The 17926-nt window shown below is 37.6% G+C and overlaps 1 protein-coding gene across 1 annotated transcript in view; it reads left to right on the top strand.

Moving 5' to 3' along the window:
- Positions 1-12422: 12422 nt before the first annotated feature.
- The window catches only part of ALDH1A1 (aldehyde dehydrogenase 1 family member A1), a 60166-nt gene continuing 54662 nt past the window's right edge, over positions 12423-17926 (top strand). The window contains exon 1 of the mRNA XM_023213291.2: positions 12423-12627. Within this exon, the coding sequence (XP_023069059.1) occupies positions 12562-12627 (66 nt within the window). The 5' untranslated portion in view covers positions 12423-12561. The remainder of the gene's footprint in view (positions 12628-17926) is intronic.

The raw sequence follows: 17926 nt of genomic DNA, 5'->3' as shown, positions 1-17926 counted from the left end.
TGGGATGGCACCCTGGTCAAGATTAGTTACCACCTGGTGTGCTGAGCTGCTTGATAGGCTTGGCAACCCACAACCCTGAAATGGAATCAGCAGGTAAATAATCATCTTGTTTGTACTAATCTTTCTTAAATGTATGTATAGCTCACATTTATTTCAATGTTTAATATTAGAAGTGTTTTGGTCCTTACTCAGAAGTTTGGTGATGTTTTTGTGACCAGAAACATGCTATAGGAATTTAACTCTTTTTTATATTAATTTGCCTATGGTAAAATGGGTTTGGTTACATGCTATTCTTCCTAAAATTGCTATTTCAAGAACCTGTCAATGACATTAAGTGAGGACTTACTATTTATCCAAAGGAATTAAAATCAGTATCATTAAGAGATATCTGCACCCTCATGTTTATCGCAGCATTATTCACAAGAGCCAAGATATGGAAACAACCTAAGTATCCATGGATAGTTGAATGAATAACACAATGTGGGATGCATATACAGTAGAATATTATTCAGCCTTTAAGAGGAAGGAAATCCTGCCATTTGCAATAACATAAATGAATCTCGAAGACATTCCACTAAGAAAAATATGACAGACGCAGAACGACATTCATGACCTGACTTACATGCAGAATCTAAAAAAGTGGAACTCATAAAAGCAAAGAGAAAAGTGTTGGTTACCAGGTGCAGGAAGTGGGGGCTGTGGGGATATGTTGGTCAAAGCATATGGATATTCAGTTATATGGATGAATAAGTTCTGGAAATGTAATGTACGTCATAGTGAATATAGTTGATAATACTGTACTGCATACTTGAAATCTGCTGAGAGTGGATTTGAAGTGTTCTCACCACAAAAAAAGGTGAAATAAATCTAGAGTAAAAAATAGAACATCCAGTAATATTAACATACATTCAAACATTTAAGTAAATACCCAGCAACAATGATGTCGCAATGATATATGTTGGGAGACATGTAAATAGAATTTAAAATGTTCTATTGTGTTTGGATTCGCTGAGGAAAAGAGTAAAAGTACTAATTAATTTTAGTCTTTGATAAATTAAAAAATACATGCAATTTCTAGAATAACCATAAAAAAATAGTAAAGATAATATATAATTCCAAACTAATACAACAATGAATTGTAATCATAACTATGAGAGATGATTGATGTGATAGTTTGTACTAGTAATCATTTTACAATATATAAATATATCAAATTATAAAGCTGTATACTTTTAATGTATACAATTTTTATTTGTCAAGTATACCTCAGTAAGTCTGCAAAAGCTTAGAAATATCCAAGTCAAGTTTATCACTTATACTAAATATAAAAAATACCAAAAAAAAGACTGAAAAATTGAAGAAGAAATAAATGGAATGTATGTATCACATTTGTGTGTGTATTTATTTATTTATCCTAAACTTGTAAGCACATAAAAAGTAGCCTTACTCTTGTAAGCTACAAAGATTTTGAGGTTGTTTATTACTAACCAACAGAGAAATTTTAAAGTGCACATCAAAATAACCCATGAATCAAGGAAAAGATCATAATGGGAGTTAAAAAGTATTTTGAATTGAGTGAAAGAGAAAATGTTATACAGAAATTTATGGATGCTGCTAAGGAATGCTTAGGGGGAAATTTAGGGCTTTAAATGAAAAAAAAAAGAAAAGCTGGAAAATTATATTATCTAAGTATCAAGAAGTTAGAGAAGGAATGTCAAAATAACCTAAAGAAAATAGAATGAAGGAAACAGTAAGAACAGAAATTAATAAAAACAAATAAACAAACAGACAAACAAACATATAGTAGAGAGGATCAACAAAGCCCAAAATTCTTTGAAAAACTAGGCCAGTAATCCCAGCAATTTTGGGAGGCCGAGGCAGGCGGATCTCGAGGTCAGGAGATGAAGACCATCCTGGCCAACATGGTGAAACCACATCTCTACTAAAAATACAAAAATTAGCTGGGTGTTGTGGCATGCGCCCGTAGCCCCAGCTACTTGGGAGGCTGAGGCAAAAGAATTGCTTGAACCCGGAAGGCAGAGCTTGCAGTGAGCTGAGATCCAGCCACTGCACTCCAGCCTGGCAACAGAGCGAGACTCTGTCTCAAAAAAAAAAAAAAAAAAAAAAAAAAAACTAGCAAAGTTCACAATCTCCTGACAAGACTGGTCAAGAACGTGAACCTCTACAGATTCTCAAAGAGTGAAATTAAACCAGGAAGGAAATACTGAGGTTAAATAATGAATAATAGGTGAAGAAAATTTAATAAACAAGTAAAGTAAAATAAGAATTGAGTGAATAAAATAATAATCATATAATTATGACTCATTGGGGTGCTATAAATCAAAGTGGAACAAAAATTTGTAACAGACAACTGTAACATGTAGAATAGGACAATGAGAGTGTTCAAAAATCCCTGAATTCTTTGTAAGAAAAAAATGGCAATTAAATTTACATGTAAGTTTGTTAAAATTTTTAGGTTACAAAAAGCATTTCTTCCAAACAAGAACAGAAGTGAAAAAGTAAGAATAAATAAATTACTATGATTATTAATATTATTATTATTTGAGATGGAGTCTCCCTCTGTTGCCCAGGCTGGAGTGCAGTGGCACAATCTCGGCTCACTGCAACCTCTGCCTCCCAGGTTCAAGTGATTCTCCTGCCTCAGCCTCCTGAGTAGTTGGGACCACAGGCATGTGTCCCCACGTCTGGCTAACTTTTGTATTTTTAATAGAGATGGAGTTTCACCATGTTGGCCAGTCTGGTCTCAAACCCCTGACCTCAAGTGATCCGCCCACCTCAGCCTCCCAAAGTGCTGGGATTACAGGCATGAGCCACCATGCCTGGCCAGAAATAAATAAATTATAATCAGTAAAACAGAAGATAGGCAAGAAGAAGAGTATGGGGCAGAAACTGCTAGTTACCTCTGCAATAGTCATTCTCCCCATTTTTAATAAAACAAGCACTGAATTCTTTTTTATATGTATACTTTAAGTTCTGGGATGCATGTGTAGAATGTGCAGGTTTGTTATATAGGTATACACATGCCATGGTGGTTTGCTGCACCCATCTATCCATATCTACATTAGGTATTTCTCCTAATGCTTTCCCTCCCCTAGCCCCCCTACCCCCTAATAGCCCCCAGTGTGTGATGTTCCCCCTCCCTGTGTCCATGTGTTCTCATTGTTCAGCTCCCACTTATGAGTGAGAACACGTGGTGTTTGGTTTTCTGTTCCTGTGTTAGTTTGCCGAGAATGATGGTTTCCAGCTTCATTCCTGTCCCTGCAAAGGACATGAACTCATCCTTCTTTTTTACGGATGCATAGTATTCCGTGGTGTATATGTGCCACATTTTCTTTATCCAGTCTATCATTGATGGGCATTTGGATTGGTTCCAAGTCTTTGCTATTGCGAATAGTGCTGCAATAAACATAAGTATGAATATGTCCCTATAGTAGAATGATTTATAATTCTTTGGGTATATACTCAGTAATGAGATTGCTGGGTCAAATGATATTTCTGGTTCTAGATCCTTGAGGAATCGCCACACTGTCTTCCACAATGGTTGAACTAATTTACACTCCCACCAACAGTGTAAAGGCGTTCCTGTTTCTCCACATCCTCTCCAGCATCTGTTTCCTGACTTTTTAATGATCCCCATTCTAACTGGCATGAGATGGTATCTCATTGTGGTTTTGATTTGCATTTCTCTAATGACCAGTGATGATGAGCTTTTTTTCATATGTTTCTTGGCCACATAAATGTCTTCTTTGGAGAAGTGTCTGTTCATATTCTTCGCCCACTTTTTGATGGGGTTGTTCTTGTAAATTTAAGTTCTTTGTAGATTCTGGATATTAGCCCTTATAAGCACTGATTTTTAACTATGAACCAGGCTACGTATAGAAAGTTTATAATCTTTATTTACCCTTATGGGTAGGTATTAGGATATGAGAATAACCTAAAGTCAATGAGCTCCAAGCTTCAGGGAAACCTCCTCAAAATGTAGAAGAACCCCTAGACCTTTGTCACTTTCCTCTGAATCCTGGAATTTAAATGCAATAGTTGGAGTTCTAGCAGTCTTCTCTTATCAGGAGGCAAAGAGCCATACCTTAGGGATGTTAGAGCAGTGAACTGGAAGCAGCCTCTCTCTTTCCATTCTGACACCATGGCTGCCCTAGACAACCTACTTACAACCTGTTTATGTGAGAGAAGAATCCATTTCCATCTTGAATATTTATTTTGGGTTTTCCATCAGAGGCAGCCAAATTTAATCCTAACTGATCTAAAGACAAAAAGAAAGCACAAGTTTATATCTATTACAATAGATATAAAGAAAGGAGTAAATATATACACATTAAACGCATATTATACATAAACATTAAATAAAGACAGATTGGATTAAAAAAAGAGTCCAGCTATATGCTCTTTAAGATCTAAATCTAAAATATAAGGACACTGGGAAGTTGAAAGTGTTAATTCGTTTCATTAAATAAGATTAATATTTTAATAGAAAAAAAAAAAGTTAAGAAACTGCCAAAGCCTGAAGTTTGGTTGGTGTTGTTTTGTTCTAATCAGAGACAGGAAGTTCAAGAAAAAGATTATGTTTGCAAAAATGATAATGAGTTCCTTTAGTGGTCTTAAAATATAAAATAAAGGACTAGGTAGTAACCTAAGTGAAAGTAGACTAGAATAAATAATAGAGATAGATCGAGGTCTGTGTTGGAGTGCAGTCATTCTCAAACTTGAGCATGAATCAGAATCACCTGGAGGGTTTGTTCCATCACAAATTGCTGGGCCCCACCCCAGAGTTTCTGATTCAGTAGGTCTAAGATGGGGTCAGACACTGCATTTCTAAAAGGTTTCCAGTGGATGTAGATGTTGCTCCAACTTTGAGAACCTTTACTACTCAGCTTCGTGGTTCCACTATGAGGAAATGGAACCCAGAGCTGCTTCAATGGTTCTGACAGCTGACCACACATTAGAATTATGTAAGGTACTTTAAACACACCTGGGCTCAAACTGTTCTTACAGAATCAGAATCTTTTATTTTTTGTTTGTTTTGAATTCCCCCGGTGATGTTAATGGGTAGCAGACAGGCTAAAACTATTCTGCAGGTCTTCTGACAGTTTAAGAAGTTAAAATCTGGGGTTTTAAATGTTTCTAATTTGTACAGCATTGCACAGTCCACATAAAACAAATATGCAGGCTTTCAGGTTTGCAAACCCAGCTACATGATGAGGTGTGGCATTTAGCTTAGTTATCTGACAAGCAGTTGAAATGTAAAGCCAGGGCCTGGAAGATAAATTTGGATTGTGGTTATAGATCTGGATATGTATGTATAACTCTAAAATGTGAAACCAAATTCAAGCAAGCAAATGCAAACCAAAAGTTTTGTATTCTCCAAATACAATAATTACTTTAAAAAGCAATAGCTTTCACAGAAATAATTACTTACTGCATAATACTTTTACAATATAATAAATATTTATAATGCAACCAAAACTGGAAGGTTTTTAAAATGTAACTCTTTCTCCCTCTCTCACCATATCCTTCTTTGCCTTCTGCCATGAGTAAAACCTTTCCGAGGCTTCAACAGAAGCAGAGCAGATGCTGGTGCCATGCTTGTACAGCCTGCAAAATTGTCAGCCAAATAAACCTCTTTAAAAAAATGTAGTGTATCTAGTCTCAGGTATTTCTTTATAGCAACATAAAATGTACTAACATCAAAAATTGGTACCAAGGAGTGAGGCATTTCTATAAAGATACTTGAAAATGTGAGCAGCTTTGGAACTGGGTAACAGGAAGAAATTTGAAGAATTTATTGAGGAGGGGGTACTCAGAAGAGGACAGAAAGATGAGAGAAAGTTTGGAACTTCTTGGAAACTGGTTAAGTGATTGTGACCAAAATGGTGATAGAAATAGGGACAGTGAAGACCAGGCTGATGAGGTCTCAGACGGAAATAAGGAATTTATTGGAAACTGGAGCAAAGCTTACCTTTGTTATGCCCTAGCAAAGAACCTGGCTGCATTGTGTCCATGCCCTAGGGATTTATAGAAGTTTAAACTTAAGTGTAATGACTTAGAATCTAGCAGGAAAAATTTCTAAGCGGCAAAGCACTTAAGATGTGGCATGGCTGCTTCTAACAACCTGTGATCAGATTTGGGAGCAAAGGAAAAACTTAAAGTCGTAACTTAAAAGCAAAGCAGAGTGTAAAAATTCAGAAAATTTTCAGCCTGCACATGTGGTAGAGAAGGAAAGAGCATTTTCGGGAGACGAATCCACCAGATGGAGGAACAACCACTTCCTTACCACTTCCTAACTAAAAGGGAGCCAGTATTCTGACATTGAGATATTCAAGACAATGAGAGAAAGGCCTCAAAGCCATTTCAAAGCCCTCCCATCACTGACCCAGAGGCTTAGGAATGAAGAGTGGTTCTCGGGGTCAGATTCAGAGCCCTGCTGCCCTGCACAGCCTTGGGACATTGCTCCCCATACCAGGCCTCTGGCTCTAGCCTTGGCTCAAAAGGCCATAGATACTGCTCTGGCCTCTGATTCAGAGGATGAAAGTCATAAGGCTTGGCAGCTTCCATGTAATGTTAAGTCTGCAGGTATTCAGACTGGTGCACAGGCAGGAACCTGCTGCAGGGGCAGAGTGCCACAGAGGACTTCTACTAGAGCAGTGCTAAATGGAAGTGTGAGGTTAGAGCCCGAAACACAGAGTCCTCACCAGGGCATTGCCTAGTGGAGTTGTGGGAATGGGGCTACTGCCCTCCAGGCCCAGAATGGGAGCGCTACCGGCAGCCTGTACTCTGAGCCTGGAAATGCTGCAGGCATTCACCTCCAGCCCTTGCGAACACCCATGTGGGTTGTGCTCAGCAAAGCCATGGGGACAGGACTACCAGAGGCCTCAGGACCACATTCCTCACACCAGAATGCAGAGCATGGAGTCAAGGATTAAGTTGGAGCTTTAAGGTTTAAAGACTACCTTGATGGATTTTGAACTTGTGCGGGTCCTGTTGCCCCTTTCTTTTGGCCAATTTCTCCCTTTTGGAATGGAAATGTTTACCAAGTGCCTGTACTATCATTGTATATTGGAAGTAAATAACTTGTTTTTTGTTTTTATAGACTCACAGGTAAAAGGAGTTTGCCTTGAGTCTCAGATGAGACTTGAGACTTTGAACTTTTGAGTTGATGCTGGAACAAGCTAGGATTTTGGAGGACTATTGGAAAAGAATGATGTATTTTGCCATGTGAGAAGAACATCAGATTTGGGGGACCTGGGGCAGAGTAACATAGTTTGGATGTTTTTCCTCTACAAATCTTATGTTGAAATGTGATCTCCAGTGCTGAAGGTGGGACCCAGTGGGAGGTGTTTGTGTCATGCAGGTGGATCTCTCATGAATGACTTGGTGCCCTCCTCTTGTTAATAAATTTATAGGATAGCTGGTTATGTAAGAGCCTGACAGTTTCCCCCTCTCTCTTGCTCCATGTCTCTCATGTGACATATATGCTCCCCCTTTGCTTTCTGCCATGAGTAAAAGCTTCCTGAGGCTTCACCAGAAGCTGAACAGTTGCTGGAGCCATGCTTGTACAGCCCACAGAAACATGAGCCAAATAAACCTCTTTCCCATCTTTACTGTGTATATATACAATACATATATATATATAATATATAAAACACCTGATGAGTTTTTCATTGTAAGGTACAGATAGAAAGCTTACCTTTATTTAAATAAGAATATTTAGATAGTAACAATAAACCTGAATGACACGAAGAATGACTGGTGCATGGTCAATGACAACATATACATTTTGACATCTATGAACTTGAACTTTTATTGATTAGTGCATTAGTTTCCAATGGCTGCTTTAACAATTACAAACTTGATGGTTTAAAACAGCACTTTTAGAAGTCAGAGCTCTGAAATCAGTTTCACTGGCCAGTATCAAAGGAGTGGATATGTCAGGCTTGCTCCAGAGATTCTAGGAAAGAATTCATTGTCTTCTCTTTTCCAGTTTATAGAGCTTTATTAATATTCTTTAATTCTTTGTCTTCTGGTCCCCTTCAACAGCTTCAGAGTCAGCAGCAAAGCATCTTACTTCAAATATTGATTCATTGCCAGGACAGGGGTGGTAAGAAAAGTTATTTATATGAGAACTAAACTGTATACATTACAAACAATATCATCAAATTTCTAAACACATGGTTGGATAATCTGCATAACAATTGTTAAAAAAGAAAAAAGAAAAAATTGTAGAAATCTCAAAGTAGTCTACAGTTTGTTTGACTCATTGATGTCTTTCATGTCTTTCTCTCTACACATTAAGGAAATAAACTGGAAACTGTAGACAAAACACTATAAGCACTATTTATGCAAGATTATTTCAAATTCCAAGCAGCAAATCCAGTTCCAAGAAATGGCCTCAACCCATAAAGTTTAGCAAAAACCTATTTAAACTCAAATAATTATCTTACAGAGGCTTTAATGTACTGTTTCTTTTAGTGACTTTACTAATCAGTTAGTGTCCTGGTTAGACCAGATAAGAGGGTCATCTATCCTATCTCAGTAACACAAGCCAAAGAGAAGAACAATGAAAGGATATGTAAGGAGCAGGAGAAATCAGAGGTGAAGAAATTTTTCTAATTGGAGAAGAATGGCATGTGAACAGGAATTAACCAACAAATACATATATTTCTATACTTTAATTCTACCTTCCACTTCCATTTTTTAACATCAACTTGCCAACTAAGTACAGACTCTCTCACTACATACAAGATCCACTTTTCCCAAATTATTAAAGCTCAAATAAGCATAAGAGCAATGTGGTATCTGATAAAAAATGTAGTAATCAAAAGCATAGGTATAGATTTCTTGCTAGGTTTACCAACAGGCAGACACATGCAGACATGCTAAGGCAACAGAGAATAGTTAGAGGAGTGGTCATGTAACTGGAGTAGGAGAAGTTCACCTTCAACAAATGGTTCCAGGATCTTGAAATCAGGAAATATGAAAAGAAGCTGTCTTAGTTGATTCGGGCTGCTATAACAAAAATGCCATAAACTGAGTGGCATATAAGCAACAGGCATTGATTTCTTACAGTTCTGGAAGCTTGAAGTCTGAAATTAAGGTGCCAACATAGTTGAGTTCTGGTGAGAGCTCTCTTCTGGGTTACAGACTGCCAATGTCTCATTGCATCCTCACATGGCAGAAAAAGCAAGAGATTTCTCTAGAGTCCCTTTTATGAAAGCATGGGGGTAGGACCCCATTCATGAGGGTCCTACCCTCCTAACCTCATTACCTCCTAATATGGTTTGGCTCTGTGTCCCCATCCAAGTCTCACCTTGAATTGTAGTTCCCATAATCCCCACATGTCATGGGAGGGATCCAGTGGGAGGTAATTTAATCATGGAGGGGGTTACCCTCATCCTGTTCTCGTGATAATAAGTGAATTCTCATGAGACCTGATGGTTTGATACAGGGGTTTTCCCCCTTTTGCTGAGCACTTCTCCTTGCTGCCACCACGTGAAGAAGGACGTGTTTGCTTCCCCTTCCACCATGATTGTAAGTTTCCTAAGGCCTACCCAGCCATGCTGAACTGTGAGTCAATTAAACCTCTTTCCTTTATAAGTTACCCAGTCTCAGGTATGTCTTTGTTAGTAGCATGGGAATGGACTAATACACCTCCCAAAGGCTCCATCTCCTAATACCATCACATTGGGGGTTAGGATTTCAACATGTGCATTGTGACTGAACAAAAAACATTCAGTCCATTGCAGAAGCTATTTTTAATTCATCATATGACTTTTTTCAACTTTTTTTTTTTTTTTTAAGTACTGGGTGGCAGATTAGGTTCCTTTTATCTTTTCAGGAACTAAGGATTGGATGGAGTTCTGGAGATGTTTGTTGTAAAATGAAAGAGTAGTTTCAAGAATGGTTGAAGTCATAATCTATATGTTTCTTGGTATAATGAAAGCTTTAACAAATGGCTGGAGAAGTCAAATTCAAGAGATGAATAAACTATCCTCTTACGTTTCTTGCTTCTCTCTCTGTATGTGCATGCATGACTGTATGTGTGTGTGTGATTTAGTTTGTTCATAAGGAGGAAAAAGAAGATTAAACTTCCTTTGTCAATCACTCTCAAGTTAAAGGGCCAGCTCCTCCTCTGCTGCATAGTCCTGGCATACCATAAAAATGTACAATCCTGGGTCCAGTCCTAAAATGTGCAACCTTGGTCCCTAGGTTCTCACAAAAGCCATTATTTCCTCTGTAAGCGATAGAAGTAGTCTGATGAAATCTTTTCCTCATATGCAGCCATTCCCAGAAATATGCTGTTCTACAAAATAAGCTCTCAGGGCAGGATAATGCTTACCTCAAAAATATAGGTCTCAGGCCCTGTGGTTTCTAGGCAGAAAAGATCTGCTTAAGTGAAGTTAGGGCTGAAGAATTATGGATGCGTAAATGATACTTAGTAAATATTTGCTGAAATTAAATGGGCAGGTGTGGTAACCTGTCTCCAAAGCAACTCCTTTTGCCTACATTCAGGAATGCTTGGTATAAAGGGACTGTTCTTACATAATTATCCAATAAAATACAATTGAGAATGATCATATAAGAAGTGAGATGACAAGCCAACTATGTTATAAAGCCTTAAGCTTTCATCGCCTGGACATCAAATAAACCAGTATTTGAATCCACAAACAACTGTGACTCTGGGAGAAGAAAGCAGCAAAACACAGCTGTTTGGGCATGGCCAGAGCGCCACGCTCAAGTTATGTAACAGCTGTTGTGTAATTGTGCATTTAACTGAAAACACATTTTTGAGAGAGAAAACAATTAGACTTTCCAAAAAGAAAGAAATAGAAAGAGAAATGTTGAAAGAACACAGAAGTTTCTATCTGGTCTTCAAGCATGAGACACGGGGGAGTCAAAGGCATTGGGAATGATATTGCCTTAGAATCTAGGAAGTTGGCCCATGCACCAAATCTGGCCTGCCTCCCATCTTTTTAAATAAAGTTCTACAGGAAAACAACTACACCCATTAATTTACCTATCATCTAGAGTTTCTTTGAAGCAGAGTCAAGTAAATTATATCAGAAACTATCCAGCCCAGAGGCTGAAAATATTTACAGAAAAAGTTTGCAAACCCTTGTCTTAGATGAATAAAAAGTTATGTTTAAATGCCTGTAAGGGTGACTATTCACTGAGAAAACCAAAGCAGTTGATGCTTGAACCCATGTAGGAGTTCTCTTGTGGAGAAGAGGGCAGAAATAATAAACAGAAATAAGAGCCCAGGTTTGGGAGTCAGACTGGCCTGAAATGAAATTCTGGTTCTGCACTAATAGATCTGTGACCATAACTAAGCTACTCACCCTCTCTATGTCTCTAAAATGGGGATATGAAATGAGGGTAGAAACGGAAACAAGTGCTGCACGTGATTTGGGCAAACAATTCAGAAATTGTTAGTTTCCCTATGTAAGTCCCATATTCAGGGGAATTGGCAAGTTTCACTAGAAAAAAAAATTGGTTAATTCCTCATAATCAGAGCATCCAAAGTATTTTATCTTGTTCCTATTGTAACGTTTGCTAGAGCTACAATACAATAAAGTATTGTACTTAAAATGGGAGTAACACTGTTTAAAAATTTGTCCTTCAGCTAAACATTAATTTGAGAACTTGAATTGTTTGGAAGCCCTGCTTAAATTTAGTCTTTGTATACTGCCTCTATTGATAAATACAGACAACTTCCAAAACCAGGATTACTTTCATTTTAAATGAGTTTTAATAGATGATATTGCCATATTTCTAATTGTGATTGCATGTGACAGTGTGTTCCAAATTCCCTAAAAGTCCTACTGGCTTTTCTGTTCACATATAGAAAATAAAGATAATTTAGGGCTTCTGAGATCACAGTAGGTCCACTTACCCAGCACTGAAAATACACGTGACTGTCAGGATATTTTAAAACTAACTTAGGGTAGGGTGTAGATAAAGGGCCTTTCTTCCCCAGACAGCACCCCTGATTTTCTGGGAGATGGACTGATTTCCTGAAAGCCTTGTCCTGAAGACACCTGGCCAGGGTTCTCTCCTCACCAGCTTCTACTGAGAACAAGTGCCCTTTTAGACTCTTTTCAATCCTCAAATTATCTGTTTCCAAGTCTGTCAGAGAACAGAAAGTTACATAGTAGCATTAAAAAGCATGAAAAGTCAAAAAAATAATAACTGGCCTTAGTGGCCAGAGCAGCTGCTGCATACACTTATCACAGGTTTCGGCTTTGTAAATTAATTCATCTGCAAATAGTGCACTGTCTCCAGGTGCAACTTCGATGCTGGAGCACTGGTTTCTTAAGGATTTAAGTTTAAAGTCAAAGGCTTCCTGCCCTAGGTGTTACAAATAAGTAGTGTCGTTTTCTTTTTTTTGCTTTGAGTTTGTTCATCCAATCGTATCCGAGTATGCAAATAAACTTTAGCCCGTGCAGATAAAAAAGGAACAAATAAAGCCCAGTGCTCTATCAGAACCAAATTGCTGAGCCAGTCACCTGTGTTCCAGGAGCCGAATCAGAAATGTCATCCTCAGGCAAGCCAGACTTACCTGTCCTACACACCGATTTGAAGATTCAATATACTAAGGTGAGTAAAACTTCTATTTTCTGCTTTAACTTGGGTGTGCAAGACTACATTTATGTAAAGCATTAAAGGTCAATTTAAGTAAACTTATGTAAAGAGCCCTTTGCAAATATAAAAATAAAAGGCATGCAAAATACAGGTCTCAGTTTAGTGTCCTGATCAAATATGATCTAAATCACATCAGACAATCTTTCATACATTTATTTCTTAAAATATTTCCAAGCGAAAGGAATTCTCTTCTGTGTGAAAGGATTCTTATACCAGGATTCAGAGGACTTTACTAAGCAGTTCTATTAACTTCACTATAGCCGGCATGTATGATAAGACAGCAAAATACTCTCTAGAGAAGCTTACTGGAAAGAACCAAATGAGTAGGAACAATAGAAAGCAAACAAGGAGAAAGAGAGCATACTGAAATAACATAACTTTCCAATATGTTTAATAAAATGAGTGTTACAATGGGGGGACTTAAGTCTGATAATTGGGTTCAAAAACCTTCAGATGGACTTGCATTATTTTGCATATTGCGGGGGGAGAAAAGCATTATTTCTTTGGCCAAGTTTGTTGCCATTGGAGCAGATGTGTAATTGTTAACTGATAAATATTTAGAGAAACAAGAGCAGGAGCTAGATCCAGACTTTAAAATCCGCAGCTGGGGGGAACTAGGAAATGGATCCTGCTTGAGTCGTTCTGAGAGTAACTCTGAACTGTGCGTGTTTCACACTGCTTTCCTGTCAGATCCTAGAACTCCAAAACAAACAAATGAACAAAACACAGTCTAACCAAAATTACTTCAAGTTATCTTTACGGTGTGATGCAGAAAGTATGGTAAGAAATTAACTCCTGCAACTCAAGGGAGAGCCATGTTGCTGTCTGAATTAGCCAACGGAAAAACAAAGGGCATTATAATTTAATGATAAAGTAAAAGTCTCCGCTGGCATACATTTATTTCCTTACTTGTAACCATGGATGGCTTTGAAATCCTAAGGTCTGTTGCATTTTCATTTTCATAAAGCACAACGAATGAGGAAGTTGCTCAGCTGATTGGCTCTTTTCCTCAGGAAAGTAGCAGCAGAGACCAGATTGTGCCTTTAACATGGTTGACCAGCAGCTATGAAGTGTATTTTAAGGTATTGTTATCACGAGGTTTTATTAAAGGGGAAAGATTTTTCCATTTAATTTTACTACAAATGGTAGCATGAAAAATGCAGTAAATCCATACCCTCAAACAATTTACATTTGGCAAAGGTATGCCCAAAAGATTGCAAGAGTCCAGGCTCCCTCATTTTCTTATTCCAAGTTTGTCATTCACAAGAAATTTCAGTTGGAAGTACGTACATTTAAAAATACACTTCATGCAGCTCAAAATTGTTGGCAATGCTTAGATTATTCTATTACTATTATTAATGGGATTTGTTTTGTTAATGATACTACCTAGGAAGATATTTCAGTAGTCTGGATGCCCCTGTCTCCCCACTCCTTTGGCTTTGCAGAAGTTTGCAAAGTCTTCCTTGTGTGTGTATTTCAAGGAAGCTCTAATGTAAATAACCTTCCTGCTGAATTAAGCTTCACTTAGTAGTCGTTAATTAAGCATGTAAGAAGCGGGACTAGACAAATGATATGGTCCTCAAAATCTAACACACAAGCACAGATCTAATGATCCCCTAACACAGAGAGATGATTTTGAGATTGAAACCAATTCACTTCGAGGTCACTGTGCAACAACTCCCCTCTAGGGAAAATGACTGACCTAAGTGTCCAAAAGAAGGCAAGACTCAAAGAGCAGGCGTTTTGCTCTGTGTTTAAGAATTTTTCTGGGTAAAAATATCCCAAACAAGTCAGTGAATTTTGATTTCTCATGCATCTTCTATATAAATCTGTTCTGCTCAGATAGGATTTTATTGTTTGATTTATTGGTTATAGCATTTTCACACTTGGGAGGACACCAGTTATGTATGTAATTAAATCTAAATGGGTGAGCTTTTTCAAATGCCTTTGCATTTTTTTTTTACTATGTCCCGGTGAAGAATTGGATTGAATTTGCACTTGCAAGAGGAGTTAAAAAAAATGATGGTTATTAACTATAATAAGTTCCCTGGTTACAAACCAAGTAAGCAAGGAGTTTATAGTGTCTGAGGAATTATCTTCTATTACCAGCCCCTAAAGTCTTGTGTTATTTTCCCATCATTTTTATTATTATTATTATTATAGCTAGAAGTATATTGGTTGTTAGGACAAGTTGCAGAGAACAGACAGGGTTGAATAACAAAAAAAAAAAAAAAAAAAATTACAACTACGATAGAAAAGCTACATACTCTCAAGCTTCGGACTGCTTTTCACCCAAACAAAAGAATTTATTGATGCATATCTTTTTATGACTTATTTTCTAGTACAGTCTGATTATTTCTTTGTTGGGATAGATTAAAGAAAGATTAGAGTTTAAGAAATGCTTTCTAAAATTATACAAAAGCTTTTGGAATTTAAAACCTCAAAAACATCATTATAAATTCACTAATATGAACTCATATCCCATCCTTATCCTCATTACTCCTCTTTCCAACTCTAAATGAACCCCACATTTTCCATTGTATTTAGGCTTTAAATGAAGAGCTTCTTTGAAATTTATGTGGTCATTGGGCAAGCTACATTACCTCTCTCTGCCTCAGTTTTCTTATGTTTAAAATGAGGATGATAAAGGCACCTATTTTCTAAGGTGGATGAAAGTATTAAATGAATTTAATGCATACAAAGCCCTTGAAATAATGCCTGGCACATGGGAAATGGTTTAACGTTAGTGATCCTAGTCCTATTTTTCTGAATCCTTTCCAGTGTTTCCAGAATTTTCTCTTTTATCCAACCTTTCCTAGACCTGTTTCCCACAAGCATTCCTCATGTCTTCTCCTAGCTTTTCTGTCACTCTTTTTTGTACAGTCATGTCCCATCTGACAAAGATTGCATCAGAGTGAAGTTCCAACGGTTTTCCAAGATTTCAGGGATCAAAAATTTTCTCTTACAGGATTTGGTAACTTTGTTTGCCATTCTCCCTTCACAATACTGTTGTTTTGTCTTTTTTTTTTTGTCTTTTTTTTAATAAAAAGGAAATAGGAAATTCAAGAAGACAAGCATTCTCAGACAGAATTCAAACCCCAAAATGTTTAACTTAATTAGTAAGCTTAACTCATTAAACCATAGTTTGTTCATGCTACAAAAGATCTTTATCGGCTAATGACATTTTACACATACATACACACACACACACACACACACACAATAAATAACTATAGGTAAAATTTATTGTGCTTACTCTGCCATGACTGTTTAAGTTCTTGACAATGATTTTATTTAATCCTCATAATAACCCTATGAGGAGGTTACTATTCCTGTTTCACAGTTGAGGGAACAGAGGAACAGAGCAGCTACGTAACTTACTAAAGTTACACAGCAAGTAAGTGACAAAGCTACACCGCCAATGCTGGCAGTTTGAGCTATCACACTAGCAAGTGACTTGTCTAAGGTCAATTCCACTACTCTGGGACACTGACTTGCCAGAATCCTCTTGTATCCTTCTTCATCCTGACTTTCATTTGCCCATTGCTGATTACCATGGCCTTTCCAGCTGCTGTTCGACTGCTCCCAGGCCAACAGGAGAAAGTTTGCAGCCAACTTAGGAAAAGAGAACAATAGGAAAAATTGGAAGGAAACAGGTTTTCTGCTTTGATTGAAAATGTGACGTTTGGGCTGGGAGACGCTACGAGGCAGAGGACTTTGATGTGGATGTGAAATGTCTCGGTGAACTACATTTCTTCAACTCCTATGGAATCAATTTTTGGTTAGAGTAGGAGATTGCTTTCCTAGGTTTCTGGTTTGCTTAACCCTTCTGGGTTAAAGAGATATTTTCAATGGAGAAGAGTCATGAATCATTGAATAATATGTTCCAGGCACGATTTGAAGTGCTTTTTTTCTCACCATGATTATCTCTTTAAATTCTTACAACAAACAAATTCAGCTACATGAACTTCCAAATACCTCCTTTGTCCCCTTTGCTTGTTTCTCCCGTTTGCTTTTCTTTTCTCCCATATTTCCTTTCCTCTTATTTAACAAGGCCTTGAATGAGTGCCCTATGCTAGTTCTCATGATCTAAGAGAGCTAATATGATTCATGTCTCATGGAGCTTCTATTCCTGGAAGGTGTGTGGAATAGTGTGGGGCAGAAAATAAGAATACTTTAATCAGAAATTATGATAAGTGTTTAAAGCAAAATAACTGAAAGCTGAAAGAATATGAGGAGAAGAGCTTTTGATGAGGGTTTTTAGGACAGGAGTCTTTAAGAAAGGTGCTTTAAAGGTAAGCCTGAGGGATGTAGACAATAAGGTGGCCAAGACTGGGGAAGAACAAAGATCTGGAGGTCATACCACATACAAAGACCGTGAGGACAAGAGCATGTTATGCTCAAAGAACTGTCCAAAGGCTAATCTGGCTGGAGTAAAGTGAATAAGGGAGAGAATGGATGAGATGAAACTGAAATACAGGCTGGGGCCAGATTGGCTGGCAGATTTTGAGGGAAATCACTGAAGGTGCTTAAAACAGGAAAGGACTTATGTTCAAGGCAAAGCTGATTGTGCTGTGATGCTGCTTTCACTTGGGAAATGTTTTTAACTTCCTTCTAACTGAAGCAATATTTCGTTTGCTTTGGGCTTGGAAGCAGGTGAAAAAACAGCTGATTGGCTGCAAGGTGCAGTGATAGAACAAGCTAAACCTGGCTTCAATTTCCAGCTATTCTATGCATTTAATTATTTGACCTTGGCCAAGCTTCTCGTCCCCTGGAGCCTCAGTTCCTCTGTCTGTGAACTGGGAAGGAGAATGACTACCTTGGAAAGTGACTGTGAGAATTAAGTGAGGTAATTTGTGGAACGTGGCTGGCACTTACTAACTACTTGGTCCTTTCCTTGATTCGCTTTCCTAAGATGACTCCTAGAATTATATCCCATTCTGTTGTCAATGTAAGTTATATTTATATTGCTTATCACAGTTCAAAACTGATTTCATATATTTTTCTCATTTGAAGCTCATCGTTAACCACTGGGAAGAGCTAGAAAAGATGTTAGCAGAGTCCCATTTCAAAGCTGAGGAGCCTGAGCTCAGAGATCTTGACTGACTTAAGGTCACATAGCTCTTAAAATGCAAAAGCAGAATAAACTGGATTCTGAATCTTTTTATCTTGGATCTGATGCTTTCTCACATGATATCCTTTTTTCCTTAAATATCAAAACCAGTAGTACTAGAATCTCACTCAAGAAAACCTA

Source organism: Piliocolobus tephrosceles, chromosome 14 (genome assembly GCF_002776525.5).
Source record: "Piliocolobus tephrosceles isolate RC106 chromosome 14, ASM277652v3, whole genome shotgun sequence".
In the NCBI taxonomy this organism is placed as follows: Eukaryota; Metazoa; Chordata; class Mammalia; order Primates; family Cercopithecidae; genus Piliocolobus; species Piliocolobus tephrosceles.
The sequence above is the reverse complement of the archived record's forward strand: the minus strand, read 5'-3'. Positions and strand labels throughout refer to the sequence as shown.